A 19,048-nucleotide genomic window follows, 5' to 3' on the forward strand; every position below is an offset into this window, starting at 1 on the left:
CTGTTGGTGGACCCGTGAATTGGTCCAGCTATTCTAGAAAGCCATTTGGAACTATGCCCCAAAAGTTATTGAACTCTTCATACCCTTTGACCCGGCTATATCACTACTAAGCCTATACCACAGAGAGATCAAATAAAGAGGAAAAGAACTTATATGTACAAAAATACTGATAGCAGATTTCTTCATAGAAGCCTCAAGCTGGAAACTAGGGAATTCCACCTATGGGGAATGGATAAACAAATTATGGCATATGAATATAATGGAATATCATAACAAAAAATGATTAACTGGACAGTTTCAGAGGAAACTGGGAAGACCTGTGAAAAAAGGAAGAGTAAAGAGAAAAGAACTAGAGTAATTTATACAATAACATAAATAAAAACAACTCTGAACAAAGAAACACCATTAGTCCAAAGAACTGAAGATAAAACACACCTCTTACTTCCTGCCAAAGAGATGATCAAGTTAAAATGCAGAGCAAGATACACATTTCAGATAAGGCCAATGTAGGTTTTTGTTTTGTTGGACTATTAATATTTTTTATGAGGGTTTTTTTTAAAAACAACTTTCAACTGGGGGGAGTGAGAGAAAAAAGATAATAAATGTTTAGAATAAGAAGAAAAGGAATTTCACTTTGACAGTTATGCAGAGGATGGACTAGAAAGGAATAGACTAAAGGTGAGGAGAACAATTAGGAGCCTATTGAATTGTTCCGAGTGAGAAGCAATGAGGGCTTTACTTAGGGCAGTGACTTTATGAACTGAAAGAAGGGATGGATATGAGATATTAATGTGGAAGTAAAAGTGACAAGACTTGGCAACTGATTGGATGTAAAAGGCTGGGGATGAAAGAATGAAAAGATTGAGGATGACCCCAAAACGGTGAACCTGGGTGACAAGAAGAATGGTGGTGCCCTCCACCAAAATGGCGAAAATAGGAAGAGAGAGTTTTGGAGGAAAGATAATGAGTTCTCTTCTGGAAATGTTAATTTGAAATGGAACAATTCAGTTGTGGGTGTCCAACAGACAGTGATGTGGGAGTGGAGTTTAAAAGAAATGCAAGGCTTCTGTATGGAGATCTGGTAGTGATCTATATCAATGTAATAGCTGAACCATGAGAAATCATCAAGAGAATGAGGTCCATTTGGTGTTGTTTTCTAGCCAGAAGCTTGAGAATGAAACCATTTGTACATTAACATGACCTGCTAGCAAGAGCTATTATTACTATCTTGATTTACCATATCAGAATTAATTACTTGTAAGACAAATTGAGGGTAACCTTCTAGCACCAACTTTCTTTCCTTTCCCTTAATGGTATTCCTTTAAGACTTTTCTGAGTCTACTGTTATTCCATGGTCTACTTCCCTTCTCTTCCAAAAACTTCATCTTTAATAAATTTGCAAAAGCACTGAAGTAAAAGTAGCAATCAAAAACATTTTTCATGCTATTAAAATAAGTCCAGAACACTTTTTGGATTTTTACCTATTATATCAAATGTTGACCAAAAGTCAAAAACTGACAGTTGTTCTTTAATCAGACAAATCACTACACATTTACTATATATCTCAAGCACTGTGTTAAGTACTGGGATACAAAGACAGGCAAAGACAGGCAAAAACAGTCCGTACTGCCAAGGAACTCAAATGTTAACAGGGGAAAGCTTTAAGAGGGATTAGGGAAGGCTTCTTGCGGTAGGTGAGATTTTATCTGGGACTTGAAGAAAGTCAAGGAAACTAGGAGGCACAGCAGAAGAGCATTCTAGATATGGGGTATCATCCAGTGAAAATACAGAGTTTAAAGATGGAGTGTCTTGAATAAGGAACAAGGAAGTCAGTGCCACTGGATAGTAGAATATGTGAAGGAGAATAAAGTGTAAGGAGACTAGGAAGGTAAGAAGAGGCCAGGTTATGAATATATGGCCAGTGGTTACATTAAAATGCCATTTAGCTCTCTGCCCCTCCCCCTGCCATAATTAAATTCTAAACTATTCAAAATAATTACCTACCTTATTGTTATTATCATTGATGCTTAATACAAAGGTTGTTGTTGTGTTGTTGTTGTGTTTGTCCTTTGTTCTTGAAGAGGACCATGACATCAAGATGATGACATGACTTGACTTTGATTTGAATGAGGGAGGGCTGTGCAAAGTCACCAACCTCACTTTCCTCTCCTGAGCCATCTGGATCCAGTGACCTGATATTCATCAGGACAACTGGAGATGGCCTAGGATACAATGTGAGACCTTGGCCCTTTCAGGCTAAGGTCTTAAAGAAAAGATCAAGGTAGTGAAATGAGGAAACATTTTCATATTTAATGGTCAAAGCATGAAGGGTTAGATCTGATACAAGTTATGGGTAGATTCTATGAGGAGCGCTGATGGCTTAGTGGATTCAGAGTTGACCTTGGAGTCTGGAAGACCTGGTTTAAATCCTGGCAATTATGTACTGGTGTGTGACTCTTAGCAAGTCACTTAACCTTCCAGTGCTCTACGCAACTCCTCTACTGGTAGAGGAAATTTTCTTTCTTGGGAGTTCCTTATGCCAATGAAATCATAGATTCGATCTCTACTAAATCTCTAGTCTAATATTAATAATTAATGTCCAAAAGATTCTAAGTTGATTTGCTTTAGAATGGAATTGACCCATAGATAGTCTCTAGGGAAAACTGAATTAATAAAATTTTTGTTGATTTATTTATTAAGTCCTTACTATGTTCCAGGCACTGCTAGTAGGCTCTGAGAATATGATAAATAATCCCAAATCTCAAGAAGTTTATATTCTAATGAGAGAGACAGGTTATATAGATAAGTATACATGGGATAAATATAAAGAGAATAAATGCAAATATACACAAGGTAGTTAAATAGAATATACAGTGAGGGTAAAAAGATAGATCAGGGCTAAGTTATAAAAGGCTTTAAAAGATAAATGGAGGAAGTGATATTTTATCCTCTGGGCAATACTGAACCATTGAAGTTGTCTGAGTAGTGAGTGATATGGTTAGATCTGCCTGAAAGTAAAATTATTGTGACAGCTACAGAGAATAAACTAAAATGGTGAGAAACCTTTGAGGCAGGGAGTCCAATTAGGAAACCATTGCAATACTCTAGAGAGGAGGTGATAAACTGAACTAAGAAGGTAGTGGCTGAGAAAGGATCTGAAATACAAGATATTATGGATGAAAAATGGCAAGAGTTAATAAGTGAACTGAGAAATGGGGTAAGGGAGGGTGAGGAGTTAAGGACACCATTAAAATTACAAATCTTGAAGAGAAGAATAGGGAAATTTGCAAGAAGGAGGAGTTTAATAGGATAGATCATCATCATCATGGGTTCTGTTTTGGACATGTTGAGTTTGAGATGCATATGGGACTATCCAATGTCCAGTAGATGGTTAAGATGCCCAAGATTAAAGCTCAAGGGAAAAACTAGGGCTGCCTATATAAGCCTGAATTTTATCCTAAAGGGGATAACTAAATCCCATAGGAGCAAATTTGGTCACTAACAGTGAGAGTGTAATTAGAATAGACAAGAGAACCCAGGTCTGGGCCTTAGGGAAACCCATAGTTGACAGTAAGGATAGATTATCCAGTGGCACCAAGATAAAAACAGACGAGGATTGGGGAAAAGACTGTCAAATTTGTCAATTAAGAAATCAACGGTAATTTTCAAGAGCAGTTTCAGTTAAGTGATGAGTTTAGAAGCTAGACTGCAAAGGACTGAGAAGTGAGAGGAAAGAAAGTAGAAACAATGAGTGTAGACAAGATTTTCAAGGAGTTTGGGTGAGAATGGAGGAGAGATATAGGATGACAGCATGATAAAGATTTTTTAAGGTGGAGAAGACTTGGGCATGTTTGATGACCATATGGAAGGACCTAGTAGAAAGGAAGAGAAGTTAAAGATTAGAGAGAAAGATCAAAAGAGAATAGAAGTAATGGGGGACAGGATAGGATGGAGGGAAATATAGTTAGTGCTATACAACACAACTATTATGGAAGTCATTTGCAAAACTACACAGATATGGCCTATATTGAATTGCTTGCCTTCCAAAGGGAAGGGGTGGGGAGGGAGGGAGGAAGAGAAGTTGGAACTCAAAGTGTTAGGATCAACTGTCGAGTAATGTTCTTGCCACTAGGAAATAAGAAAAACAGGTAAAGGGGTATAGAAAGCTATCTGCCCCTACAGGACAAAAGAGAAGATGGAGACAAGGGCAGAGAGGGATGATAGAAGAGAGAGCAGATTGGTCATAGGGGCAATTAGAATGCTTGGTGTTTGGGGGGGGAGGGGATAAAAGGGGAGAAAATTTGTAACCCAAAATTTTGTGAAAATGAATGTTAAAAGTTAAATAAATAAATTTAATAAAAAAAAAAAAAAAAGATTAGAGAGAAAGGAGATGTTTGAGAAGGCAATCTGCTGGAATAAGACAGGAGGGGAGGGGATCAAAGGTACACATTTTGGGGTTGACCCTGCCAAGTTAAGAGGCTATCTCATTATGAGAAACTAGTGGAAAGGAGAGTAGGGGATGAAGTCAAGTGGTTTTGAGATGAAGAGGAGAAGATCATAAACAGCACATCACTTTTATTTTCAAGAATATCCCTTCCCACTCCCCTACGTAGAATTTAAGAAAAGATATAAAAAGGCAATTCAGCAAAATTAACAAGTTATCAACCAAGTCTTATTTATAATGGTCCATATCCATAGTATCTTCCCCCATCCCCAAAGAAGGGAGAGAAGTTCATTTTTTCTTCTCTGGGGCCAAGCTTAGTCATTATAATTACACAGCATCCATTTTGGTTTGAAAAGGCTGCTTTTAAGTGAAATTTTACAGTTAAATATTAATGGAAAATTTGATACAATATAAATAGTATATACCTGGAGGAGAGCCTATGAGTCGCCCAGACACATCTGATCCTGGTAACTTCTTCTTTAGAACTGGGACAATCTTCTCATCAAAGTATTCCATTGCCATGGAGGAAATATCCCTTAACTCTTGGAGGACTTCATGAGCCCGCTGTGGGGCTCTGGTAGAATTTACATATCTCAGCACACGATAAATTTCATCAATTACCTAAAATAATGAATTTTCATTAGTTTTCTAAATTAAAAAAAAATAAATTGAAAGAGAAATTTGCTCCAGAACTGCTAATGTGATTAATGGATTGGCCATTTATCATACTGTCACCCGCTAGTTTCCTTATTTTAATAAGACTGTGATAAAGTTATACTTTTAAATGAATTTGTGCTGACAGCACAAACCAGTTTTAAGTATTCAGAATTAGCAAGTATATTTCAAAGAATTAGAGGGTCACAGATTTAAAGTTGGAAGGAACCTCAGAGTTCATGTAATCAAGTTCCTTTATTTTACAGATGAAGAAACTGCGGACCAGAGAGGTTAAGAGATAACAAATTACAGAGCCAAGATTATTCTTTTATAGCAGGGATTCTGTGAAATGGTTTTAAAAAAATAATTGGAGAATTTTAATGTAATTGGTTTCTCTTGAAATCATATGTATTTTATGCTACATATTTTTATCATTCTGAGAAGGGACACCAGACCTTCACTAGATTGCCAAGAAGATTTGACACAAAAGGATAAGAATCCTGTTTTACAAGGGCATTTAAAATAAACGTGAGAAGAACTGAATGTGAACAAAAATTAATTTCAGATAAAGTTACAGGAAACTTATCAGATGTATATGCTATTTACCCTTCCCTACTCACTTAGTGCCCAAAGCAAATTTTATACAAACATTAAAAATTGGTATACTTCATGTATAAAATCAGTTGTCCAAGGATCATATGGGAAAGAGTATCAGAGATCATTCAAATGTCCTTGACCTTATAAATGAATGATATTCCTACTTTTTGATTTTCAAAATGAACATTATATATTTATGGAAGCTATACAAATTAGCAAGAGTTTAGAAGAAACTAAGCCAGATTTAGACGTATCAGCCAGTGTATGAGTATTAACAAAAATTAAATATAACCCACAAAGTCATTAGACATTTATTGGTCAGGTATTTATAGGTGTTTCATGTTTCTGCCCTTTAGGAGAGCCACAGATGCTGAGTTTTAATGTCGAGGAAAAGGAAAAGACTTAAAGATTTAGAAGAGCAGATGCCCTTTTTTTTAAAGAGACTTCCCCCCTGAAACTGAATGCTAGACTACAGGGACCATCAAATCTGACCCATTATGATAGTTCTTATGTTTTTATGTTCTCACCATTCAAGGCAGCACCAACCCTTCCAAAGCCGCAACTGAGAGGAGATTTTGGAAGGAAGGTCTGGGCTGCTAGGGGTGGGGGCATTTATGGCAAAGAGTCAAGAAGTATAAAGGTAAAATAAAGGAAAATAAATGATATCTGCTATTTTTACTTCAAATCTAAAGTATGTTCAAAGGCTTTAAAACAGTATCATAAACTTACAATTAAGTTTGGGGAAATAATTAACCAGAGTACTTTACCTACTACTATATATATGATACCATAAAATACAAACTATACCAAATATAATTTAATATTTCTTGCAAAAAGCATTTCAGGATCTTATAGTCTGTTCCTTAGACTTTAAGGATTTTTTTTAAAAATAAGCTTCTATATCAGACTTTTCTTGGCATTGGTGGGGGGAAACTATGGTCATTTGCCTCTCCTAAAAGCAGAGTATGAAGAAAAAAAAATCATTATTTGTGTTTACTGGCTAGATCCCAGATAAACTGAAATTGAAATTATTACACTGTTCTACTCTGGTAATTATCATTCCTTTACTTTAGCTTTCCTCCTGTTTACAATTTCCTTCATTCTACTGGAGGGCATTTTATGAAATATTTTATGATGCAAAGTAAGACAGCAATATAGCCAATTTCATAGGTTAGAATTTAGCATGCAAAACAGGCAAAAACAATAAAATGGAAATTCAACTTTACCACTTCAGTAAGATTACAGTTAAAACACAGAGAAGGGCAAAATAATCAAAAATACTCCTTTCCCACATAAGACTGCTAGTCTCAGGAAAAGGAGATTTGGGCAATCCTCTTTCACCTAAAACTTCCAAGATTTTTTACCCATTCATGTCTCTGGCATCTTCAAAGAAATGAGGAGCCTAAAGGTAGAGAGTAAATAATGCTGGGCCAGTGTATTTTAAAACCTTACATATCCTAGCCTATCTTTCTTCTCAGAATTCACCAAGCCTGCCAATCTTATCCCAGCAGGTCATCACTTGGGGTAGAGCCCTCTGGTGGCCAGACAGGATACAGACTGTCTTACGTTCCGCATCTCCCTCGTTCTTTGTTTTCCAGTTAAGGCTTATGTCAGGGCAACAGGGGCACAAACACTTTATTATCACCTCATGTAGATTTATCTCAGTCTGAGCAGGGCCCTCACCCAGAACCCCACAATTATGTATTGGGTAGCCTAGAAAGCGGTATCAATTCTATACTTTCAGTCAGCTAGACAAAAATAAATCAGAGATATTATAACAAGAGGGCAACTAGGTGAGAGTGAAGGCCCTGGAATCAGCAGGACCTGAGTTAAAATCCCGTCTCAGACACTTATTAGCTGTGTGACCCAGGGCAAGTCACTTAACCCTGTCTGCCTCAGTTTCCTCATCTGTAAAATGAACTGGAGAAGGAATGGCAAGCCACTCCAGTATCTTTGCCAAAAAAACCCCAAACGGGGTCACATAGACACAACTAATCAATTTCACAACAAAATTATAACAATAAAAAGAGAAAGATGAGAATGGTAAATCCCCAGATAGTTTACTATGATCCTAAAGTCCAAGAGATTCCCATGAACTCTGGGAGTTGTGATTTCAAAATACTAGTTTTATCTGAAGACCTCAAGAGTGAATTGGGCTTATAGTGAGCATTCTGTGTGTTCCTCTTATACCAGTCTAATCTCTGACTTGGGTGCTCTCTCCTCAAAACCCACTACCTTTTCCCTGGCCACTGTTCTGGGCACTCTTGCTGCTGCCCCATTTCATATCAGAAGTCTCTCTGCATCCCATTTGGCTGTTTTTAGAGGGGCCTGATTCAGGCCAGTCCCTTGGTATTTAGTTCATGTTTGATACTGGAACAAAATTCAACAGTCAACAAAATATATTACACAAGGCTCTGCCTTGTGGACACCTTGAGTTGAATCAGCTGAACGTCACCCTCCTGCCCAAGCTGCCCATCATTTAAAATTTAATTTTTTTCTCTCTTTGATATGTAAAAAGTGGTATCTTAAAGTTGTTACAACATACATTTATATCATTAGAGAAGTTAACATAGTAAGGCTTTGGAAGTGGAGCCAAAATAGCAGAATATCAGGAAGCAGTAGAATGAGTTCCCCACATAAAACTCCTCCAAAAAGAACTAGAAAATGCACCAGACAAAATTCTGATGGGGAAATCTGAGGAAAAAAGAAAATCATAGCGAATCCTCACAGATCAGAGATCAAAGAATGAAGAAAAGGACGCATTATAGGTACAAAATATTTATAGCAGCTCTTCACAAAGAATTTGAAACTGAAGGGATGCCCATCAACTGGGGAACAGATGAACAAATTACAGTATATGAAGGTGATAGGATAGAATTGTGCTGTAAGAAATGATAAAGGGGATAGTTTCAGTATTGGATTGTCTAGTACCATATGTTAGGTGTTTAATAAATGTTTATTGATTGAAAGAGAAGTTAATGATTTCATGAGATAACAAGAAATATTAAAACAAAGTAAAAAGACTGAAAAAAATAAAGAAAATGTAAGGTATCTCATAGTAAAAAAACAAATGACCTAGAAAACAGATGAAAGAGAAAGAAAAATCGAAGAATCAAAGGACTACCTGAAACCATGACCAAAAACAGCCTAAGATATTATCTTTCAAGAAATCTCAAAAGAAAATTGCTCAGATCTCTCAGAACCCAAGACTAAAGGGGAAATAGGAAGAATCCACCAGTTACACCCCAAAAGAAATTCCCTAATGAAAACTCCCAGAAACATTATAGCCAAAATCCTGAGCTTCCAGGTAAAAAAAAAATAATCCAAGCACCCAGAAAGAAAGAATTCAAGCACTGAAGTATAGTCAGAATTATCCACAATTTGGCAGCCACCACTATAAAGAAGTAGAGAGTTTGGAATGTGATATTCCAGAAGGCAAAAGATATATATTCTAGATAAGGATAAATTACCCAGAAAAATGGATATAACTCTATAGGGGAAAAAATGAACCTTGAGTGAAGAGAGGACTTTCAAGCATTCTTTATGTAGATATCAGAGCTGCATACAAACTTTGAAGTTCAAACACAGGGAAACATAAAAGAGAAAGAGGAAACACTAAAAAGGCAAACAAGAATGAACAATGTTTTTAATTGCTGACATTCTAATGTGGGGAGATGAAATATAGATCCGCTTTTAAACCTATAATCATTAGAGGTCACAGAGATGCAAATTAGACAAAGCCTCAGGGTAGTTCTGTTATGTCTTGATTATCATAAGAATAGAAAGAGAAGGGAAGAGGAATACATTAGAGGAGGGGAAGGAAAATCATGTCATAATTATCTCCTAATATTACATAAGAGTGCATAGGTAGACATCTATATAAACCATAAGAAGGGGATAAGGGTGCGAGCTTGGGAGCAGCAACCTCTCATCTATCTCAGAACTTTCGCAGCCTGACCAGCTATCCCCCCAGCTACCCTCCAAAATGGCATCAACTGTCAAGGATCAGCTTATCTTGAATGTTCTAAAGGAGGACCAGGTTCCCCAGAACAAGATCACTGTTGTTGGGGTTGGTGCAGTTGGCATGGCATGTGCCATTAGTGTCTTAACAAAGGAATTGGCTGATGAACTTGCCCTAGTTGATGTAATAGAAGACAAACTAAAGGGAGAGATGATGGATCTCCAGCATGGCAGCCTTTTCCTCAAAACGCCAAAGATTGTTTCTGGAAAAGACTACAGTGTGACTGCAAACTCAAAGCTGGTCATTGTTACGGCTGGGGCACGTCAACAAGAGGGAGAAAGTCGTCTTAATTTGGTCCAGCGTAATGTGAATATCTTTAAATTCATCATTCCTAATATTGTTAAATACAGCCCTAATTGCAAGCTGCTTATTGTTTCCAATCCAGTGGATATTTTGACATATGTGGCCTGGAAGCTAAGTGGCTTTCCTAAAAACTGTGTTATTGGAAGTGGTTGCAATCTGGATTCTGCCCGTTTCCGTTACCTAATGGGGGAGAGACTTGGTGTCCATTCTTTAAGTTGTCATGGATGGGTCCTTGGGGAGCATGGAGACTCCAGTGTTCCTGTGTGGAGTGGTGTGAATCTTGCTGGTGTGTCTCTAAAGAACCTTCATCCTTCTTTGGGAACTGATTCTGATGCAGAAAATTGGAAAGATGTTCATAAACAGGTGGTTGAAAGTGCTTATGAGGTAATCAAACTGAAGGGCTACACTTCCTGGGCCATTGGTTTGTCTGTGGCAGATCTGGCAGAAAGCATTATGAAGAATCTTAGGAGAGTGCATCCAATTTCCACCATGATTAAGGGCCTATATGGCATTAAAGAGGATGTCTTCCTTAGTGTCCCATGTGTTTTGGGGCAGAATGGCATTTCAGATGTGGTGAAGGTCAACCTGAATCCGGAGGAGGAGAGCCGTTTAAAGAAGAGTGCAGATACTCTTTGGGGAATCCAGAAGGAGCTGCAATTTTAAAGCCTTTGAATGTGCTGCCATAAAGAGAACAGGACAGGGGTTGAGGGGTTATGTATGATCTGCTTCTCAGATAGACCAAATCCTTCCTCTGATTAGTGACTAAACACCAGAAGTGTAAAACCTGTGAACACACTCTAGTTTCTTCCTAAAGTTAGAAATGGGGAATAGAACCCTGTTGTAGTTTGCATATGATGCTGAATATGACCTGTATAGTCTCAGTGGTTGGTGTCAAGCAGAGCCAGTGGCCCACAGGTATATAAACTACCTGCTTTGTATGTAGGTGCTACAAGTTCCCTTAGGTCCAGAAGACAACACTCCTGGATACAAAACACCATACAGTAGTAATTCTTTATTGATGCATTGATTACCTTTGTGCCTCCCCTCCATTAGGGCACTACAGCATGGCCCCCATGTATCACCTTTCTAGAGGACCTGATTTTGTCTGCCTATATATATATATATATATATATATATATATATATATATATATATATATATATCAATAGCTGTAAATTTCCATATTATATAAAAAGATCTGTATGTGTACAACAACACAACCAATTCCTCAAGTATCATACTAACCCTAAATACTGAATAAACAACAAATAACTGATAAAAAAAAAAAAAAAAAAAAGAAGGGGATAGGGAGGAGTGGCTGACACCTGAGTGAACCTCACTCTCATCTGAACTTACACACACACATGCAACACACACACACAATTGGTTAAGAAATATACTCACTTATTCTGAGTCACAGATTCAGGTGGAAAGGTGTGGGTATAACTGAGCATGGAGTCCTAGTTGAGTGTTGCGCATAAATTCTAGAAATTTAGCTGTGTGGCTCTAAGTATAAAAGCAGAACAGTAACTTGGTTCTAACCTCTCCCTAGATTATACTACTATGGAAGCCTTGAAAACTTGAAGGGTCTCAGAGTGAGTTGTGAAAGCAACAGAAACTCGGGCCAGATATCCCCCAGAAGTGAGCAGAGTTCAGTACTAACATAAAGTCCAAATTCAAGAAGGAGGCTGGAAGAATGGCAAATTAAAAAAAAGAACCTAACTATAAAGAGTATTACTATGGTGACAGGGGAGCTGAAGACTCAAATAGAAGGCTTGAAAATACTTACAAGCAAAGCCTCAAAGGAAAATGCAGATTGGATACAAACTGATCAAAAATTCCTAGAAGAGTTAAAGTGCTTTAAAAAAAAGAGATAGAAAAGGTTTAAAAAATTGATTTAAACCATACAAGAGTGATAGAGAAAAAATGGGAAAAGTAATGAGAATTATCCAAGAAAGTTTATGAAAAGAGAATGGTTTGCAAAAATATATACAAAACACCTCACCAAAAAAAGTAATTTCTTAAAAATAAGAATTCACCAAATAAGACCTAAGGAATTCATGAGACCTCAGGTGCCAGGCCTAGAGGCCTGTGGGCTACCCGAGTCTTCCCTTACCTCTATCGGAGGTCTTCGGTTGGCCAAACCGGATGCTCGTATGAGAGAAAGGACGTTCCAGAGTTGAACAAGGGTTGAGCTTTATTTCAGGGTCTAGTTACAAGTGCAGGGGAATTCTTCCTTAGGAGGGAGCGAAGAATCTCCCAAGGAGGCAAAGATCTTACAATAAGAGATTGGAAGTAGAAGTATAAGTGGGGAGAGAGGGGGAAGGGAGAGAGGAGAGAGGAAAAGCAGAGCCTTGTGTCCTGTCCGCTCTACGCCCCTCTGCCCAAGAGAGCTTTCAGGCTTTCCTGATCCTACTTAAGCTCTCCAGTCGCATAGTTTGCATCTGAATACCGTGCCTGTTAGGTGTGCCCAGATCCGGGACAATCTCGAGGGCGGGGAGAGCTCTCTCCCATCACGTTTCTCACGGGAAGAGGCGGAAATACACGAGATAGCTCGGTTCACCTCGATTCCCAGTCGTTTCCTGGGGGGGCCTTGTGAGAACTCTAAGATTTAGAAGTTCCCACCTTTACCCGCCCGAGACTGTCCACATGGAATTGAGCTTCCATCCCCAGCACTCAGGAAATAATAAAACAAAGTCAAAAGACTAAAAAAAAAAGAAAATATGAACTATCTGATAGGAAAAACAACTGACTTGGAAAATAGGCTGAGGTGAGAAAATTTAAGAATCACTGGTCTGAGAGCCATGGGGAAAAAAAAGAGACCAGACATTGTATTTCATGTAATTATAAAGGAAAGCTGCCCAGATATCTTAGAATCAACCAGTGGGCAACATGGAAAGTGAAAGAATTCACTGGTCACCAATTAAAAGAAATCCCAAAATGAAAACTCCCAAGAATATTTTAGCCAAAATCCAAAACCCTCGAGTCAAGGAGAAACATTACAAGAAGTCAAAAAGGAAGAATTCAATAATCATGGGCCCATAATCAGGGTCACACAATATTTAGCAGTCACCACTATAAAGGATATGATATTCCAGAAGGAAACAGATCTAAGATTACAAACAAGAATAAACTACCCATCAAAATGGAGTATAAACCTATAGAGGTAAAAATAGACATTTAATGAAATAGAGGACTTCCAAGAATTCCTGATAAAAAGACTGGAGTCAAATAGAAAATATGACATTCAAAGACAGCACTCAAGAGAAGCAAGAAAAGGTATATATGAGTGAGAAATCATAAGGAACAAAAAAAGTTAAACTGTTTTCATTATTATATGGGGAAATGATACATGTATATACCCTGAGAACTTTATCATCACCAGGGGTGTTGAGGGACCCCTAACTAAACAAAGAGTCTGGGTATGATTCTGTTTGAATGATCTCAAAAGAATAAAAGGGTGAAAAAGAAAGATGCACTGGGAGAAAGGAAAGAGGAAAAATGGAGAAAATTATCTCACATAATTGGGATATGAAAGGAAGAGATTATACAATGGTGAAGACATGGAGGGCGGGGGATGGACAACACTTGAAGCTCATTATCATTTGAAGTGGTCCAAGGAGTGGAGAATACATGTATATATATATACAATTGGGTACAGAAATTCATTTGACCCAACAGGGAAGTAGAAGGGGAAAGGGGTTTAGAGAAAGGAGGGGTAGAGATAAAAAGGTGGGTAGATTAAGGGAGACAGTGGTCAGAATAAAACAGATTCTTAAAGGGGGACAGGGTTAAAAAGAAAAGAATTTGTATAACAGAATAGGATGTAGGGAAATACACAGTTAGCAACCATAACTGTGAACATGAATGGGATGAACTCACCCATAAAATGGAAGAGGATATCAGAAGGGATTAAAACCAGAATCCAGCAACATGCTGTTTATAAGAAATGCACTTGAAAGAAAAAGATACACACAGAGTTAAAATAAGGAGCCAAAACAGAATCTGTTATGATTCTGCTGAAGTAAAAAAGGCAGGCATGATCTCAAGCAAAAGCAAATATAATTAAAAGAGATAAACAGGAAAATTACATTTTACTAAAAGGTACCATAGATAATGAATTAATATCAATACTGAACATATACATACTAAATGCCATAGCACCTAAATTCTTAAAGGAAAAGTTGAATTACAAGAGGAAACAGAAAGTAAAAACATAACCATGGGGGACCTCATTTTTACCCTTCTTAAACACAGATACATCTAACCATAAAATAAACAAGAAAGAAGTAAAGGAGGTAAATAGAATTTTAGTAAAATAGACATGACAGACCTCTGGAGATTACTGAATGGGAAGAGAAAAGAATTTACCTCAGCTGTACATGGCACCTTCACAAAAAATGACCATGTATGAGGGCATAAAAATCTCACAAGCAAATTTAGAAAAGCAGAAGATTAAAAGCATCTTCTTTTTCTGACCATAATTCAATAAAGATTATTCAATAAATAAAGAGCCTTTGAAGCACAGACTAAGGATTAACTGGAAACTAAATAATCTAATCCAAAAGAGTAAGTAGGTCAAAGAACAATCACAGAAATAATCAATAATTTCATTAAAGATAATGACAACAATAAAACATATCCAAATTTGTAGGGGAAAAACTATAACTCTAAACACGTATTAATAAAAGAGAGAAAGAGCAGACCAACAAATCAGGCATGCAACTAAAAAAATTAGAATGCCAACTAATTAAAAACTCCCAATTAAGCACTAAAATAGAAGTCCTGAAAATCAAAGGATTAACAAATTTGAAAGTAACACCAAATATTAAATAAATAAAACTAGGAGCTAGTTTTCTGGGGGAAAAAAATAACCTTAATAAATTAGATAAACTATTACCTAATTTGATTTTTTTAAAAAAGGAAAAACATTATCAGTATCAAAAATGACAAAAGTAAATTCACAACCAATAAAGAGGAAATAAAAGCAATTATTAGGAGCTATTTGGCCCAACTATATGCCAATGAAACTGATAATCTTAATGAAATGGATGAATATTTACAAAAATAAATTGTCCACAGAGAAAATAGGATACTTAGATAATTCTATCTTAGAAAAAGAAATTGTATAAGCCATAAATAAACTCCATAAGAAAGGACCCCAGCACCAGATGGATTTAGAAGGAAATTCTACCAAACATTTAAAGAATAATTAATTCCAATACTATATAAACTGGTTGAAGAAATAGGTAAAGAAGGAATCCTACCAAATTCCTTCTTTGTCATAGATATGGTCTTGACATCTAAATCAGGGAGAGTCAAAACAAACAAAAAAATCACAGATCAATTTTCCTAATGAATATTGATGCAAAAATTTTAAATAAAATGCTAGCAAGAAGATTACAGCAATAGATGTCAAAAATTATATGCTAGAACCAGAATGAATTTATGCAAAGAATGTAGGGGTGGTTTCATATTAGCTACACACTATAAGCACAACTGATCATATTAACAAACAAATATCATACAATTATTTCTAGACGTACAGAAAAACTTTTGACAAAATACAACACCCATTTCTTTTAACACTAGAAAACATAGGAATAAATGGAACTTTCCTTAAAATAATAAGTAGTGACACGTTAATCTAGAGTCTTTTCCAACAAGTTTGGGGGTGAAGCAAGGATGTCCATTATCACCATTATTATTCAACATAATACAAGAAATGGTAGCTATTGGAATGGAGTACTATAAAGACACTAAAGGAATAAGTATAGACAATGAAGAAACAAACTATCCCTCTTTGAAGATGATAGGATGGTTTACTCTGAGAGTCCTAAAGAGCCAACTTCAATAAAGTTTCAGGCTATAAAATAAACCCACACAAATGTCATTATTTCTGTATATTACTAATAAAAGCCAGCAGAGATAGAGAAAATCCATTTAAAATAACTGTGTGTGTTTGTCCTTCGCTGCCAAAGAAGACCATACCATCAGAGAAATAATGACATGACTTGCACTTGACTTTGTTTTGAGTGAGGGAGGGCTGTGCAGGTCACCAGCCTCACTTCTCCTCCACAGCCATCTGAATCCAGTGACCAGATATTCATCAGGATGACTGGAGATGACCCAGGATGAGGCAATTGGGGTTAAGTGACTTCCCCAAGGTCACACAGCTAGTGAGTGTCAAGTGTCTGAGGTGAGATTTGAGCTCAGGTCCTCCTGACTCCTGCACTGGTGTTTTATCCGTTGCACCACCTAGCTGACCTTATTTAAAATAACTATAGACAGTATAAAATACTTTGGAGTCTTTCTGCAAGACATACAGAGGAAAAAGAATTACAAAATACTATTCACGCAAATAAAAGACATCTAAGTAATTGGGAAAATATTAGTTGCTCATGAGTTGGCTGAACCAATACAACAAAAATGACAATACTACCTAAATTAATTTACTTATTCAGTGCCATATCAATCAAATAACCAAAGAATTTACTTTATGGAGTTAGAAAAAAATCATAACACAATGCATCTGGAGGAGTAATATCAATAGAATCAATAAAAAAAAGGGGAGGGAAGGAGGACAAGAAGTATCAGGGCTCAAACTATACTATAAATCTGTAATCATCAAAACAATTTGGTATTGGGTAAGAAAAAGAGTTTGATCAATAGAACAGATTAGGTATACACTATACAGAAACAAATAACCACAGTAACTTAATGTTTGATAAACCTAAAGATCCCAACAACTGGGGCAAGAACTCACTCACTGACAAAAACTGCTCGGAAAACTGGAAAGCTGGCAAAAAGCAAGCACAGACCAACACCTCAATATACATCAAAATGAGCTCAAAATGGATGCATGATTTAGACATAAAAGGTGATATGTGTTTATGTGTGAGTTTGTATACATATGTATGTAATTTAATATAACATGGAAGAAATTACCTATCAGATCTATGGATAGAGGGGAAGAGTTGACCAAAAGAGGGGGAGATAGAGAGGTTCACAGGAAATGAAATGGATAATTTTGATTATATAAAATTAAAAGGTTTTGCACAAACAAAATCAATGTAGCTAAAATTAAAAGATAAGCGGGAAACTGAGGGTAAAATCCTTGTAGTATATCTCTGATAGAGGTCTCATTTCTAAAACATATAGAGAACTGCATCTAATTAACAGTAAGAACCATTTCCCAACTGATAAGCTGTCAAAGGATAAGAATGAGCAATTTTCAGAGGAAGAAATCCAAGCTATTAATAGTCATATGAAAAAATACTCTCAACCACTAACAATTAGAGAAATGCAAATTAAAACAACAGATTGGCTAAGATGACAAAAAAGAAAAAGGACAAAACCTGTAGGGGATATGGGAAGACAGGTGCACTAATGCACTGTTGGTGAAATTGTGAAGCAGTCTAACATACAGGAAAGCAATTTGGAACTGTGAACTAAGCTAATTAAATTGTACTTACCCTTTGACCCAGTGATACTGTTACAAGGTTTTTTATTCCAAATAGATCAAAGAAAAAGGAAAAGGACTCTACAAAAATATTTATAGTAGCTCTTCACAAATAACTGGAAACTGACGGGATGCCCGTCAATTGAGGAAATGCTGAACAAGTTACAGTATAGGAGGGTGACAGACTAGTGCTATGTTATAAGAAATGATAAAAGGGATACTTTCGATGCAAAGTGAAGCGAGCAGAAGAGGCAGAACAATTTATACTGTAACTGCAATATTATAAAGATAATCAGCTTTGAAAGACTTAGCAACTGATCAACACAATGACCTATCACAATTCCAACAAACTCATAATGAAACATACCATCAATCTCCAGTTAGAGAACTTACGAACTCAGATTGCAAATTGAGTGCATATTTTTTCCTTGCCTTTTTTTTTAATAGGAGGTGAGGGTTTTTCTTCCTTTCCACTGGATAGGGGAAGAGGTAAGAATGTGGAAATGAAAAAGAAAAGTCTATATATTTGAAAAAAAATTAAAAATTTAAAAAAATTATCATCAATTCTGACCTAGTAATTCTGATCAACACAATGACCAACCATAATTCTAAAGACGCATGATGAAACATGCTATCCATCTCCAGAAAGAGAAATGATGAAATCTGAGTGAAGATTGATGTATATTTTCCTCTTTTTCTTGATTCTTTCTTATATTTCTTGTCTTATTGAGTCAATGTTTTCTGTCTGGCCTATTCTACTTTTCAGGGCATTCCATTTCTTTAGTAAAGCTTTCCATAATCTGTTCTAAGATGTCAAATTTTCCTTGCCATTCTTTACTCCCTAGTTTTCCCATTCCGTCTCTCTTGTTTCATTTCCTCCAGGTACTCCAACAGTCCCTGTGGCCATAATGCCACTGTTGAGTCAAGTTCTGAAACTGAACGGGCTGGGCAGGGCCTGCCTCATGCTAATTATAGTGGGCTAGATTAGGCCCTTCGACTCCAGGTCTACTCTGGTGTTGAGCTCTGCCTGGGGACTCTCTAGTCATAAGAGCTCTGGGACTCTCCCTGCTATATTATATTACATATTATACACAATATAGGAAGCTGGTCTTTCCATCAAGCTGATGAGGGGGTCAAGGGCTACTGTTGTGTTAGGTCTCAGTCACAGGCTCCAGTGACTGTATTTTGTCTATGTTCTTTCTCTTACAGCTATGTTCAGGCCACTGGTGCCACAATAAATACTAACTGGAATGATAAAGACTGTTCTCTTTGATAGGTTAGGACTGAGTTTAGGGGCTACTGTGCCTGGGCCAGCCTCAGGATCTGTTTGGCTCAGTCTAGGAGTGCTACATTGGATATGTCCAGAATGCCCAGAGGCTGCTTTCTCCAAAGGTGGGCTCAGATACCCAGCCACTGACTTGGGGAATGCTATTTGCTTTAGGCAGGGAGTGATGTTCTGGACTCACACAGAATACCTCAAGGTTGCCCTCTAGCAGCCACAGGGCATGTGAGCTCTGGTGCTGTAGAGTGTGAACAAAGAATGCTGGGACTTCCCTGGAAGGCTCCA

General features: G+C 37.0%; 1 protein-coding gene and 1 pseudogene across 2 annotated transcripts in view; one reads left to right on the plus strand and one right to left on the minus strand.

Moving 5' to 3' along the window:
- Window positions 1-19,048, minus strand: part of FBXO28 (F-box protein 28) — a 57,256-nt gene that overhangs the window by 3,114 nt on the left and 35,094 nt on the right. Inside the window, exon 4 of one of the 2 annotated variants that reach the window (XM_072647733.1) lies at window positions 4,870-5,065. The exons of the other annotated variant lie outside the window; for it this stretch is intronic. Coding sequence (XP_072503834.1) covers window positions 4,870-5,065 — 196 coding nt within the window. The remainder of the gene's footprint in view (window positions 1-4,869; window positions 5,066-19,048) is intronic. 2 annotated transcript variants of the gene reach the window in all.
- On the plus strand, window positions 9,592-10,851 carry LOC140529231 (L-lactate dehydrogenase A chain pseudogene; annotated as a pseudogene).

The sequence above is a fragment of the Notamacropus eugenii genome, chromosome 2 (genome assembly GCF_028372415.1).
Source record: "Notamacropus eugenii isolate mMacEug1 chromosome 2, mMacEug1.pri_v2, whole genome shotgun sequence".
Taxonomy (NCBI): Eukaryota; Metazoa; Chordata; class Mammalia; order Diprotodontia; family Macropodidae; genus Notamacropus; species Notamacropus eugenii.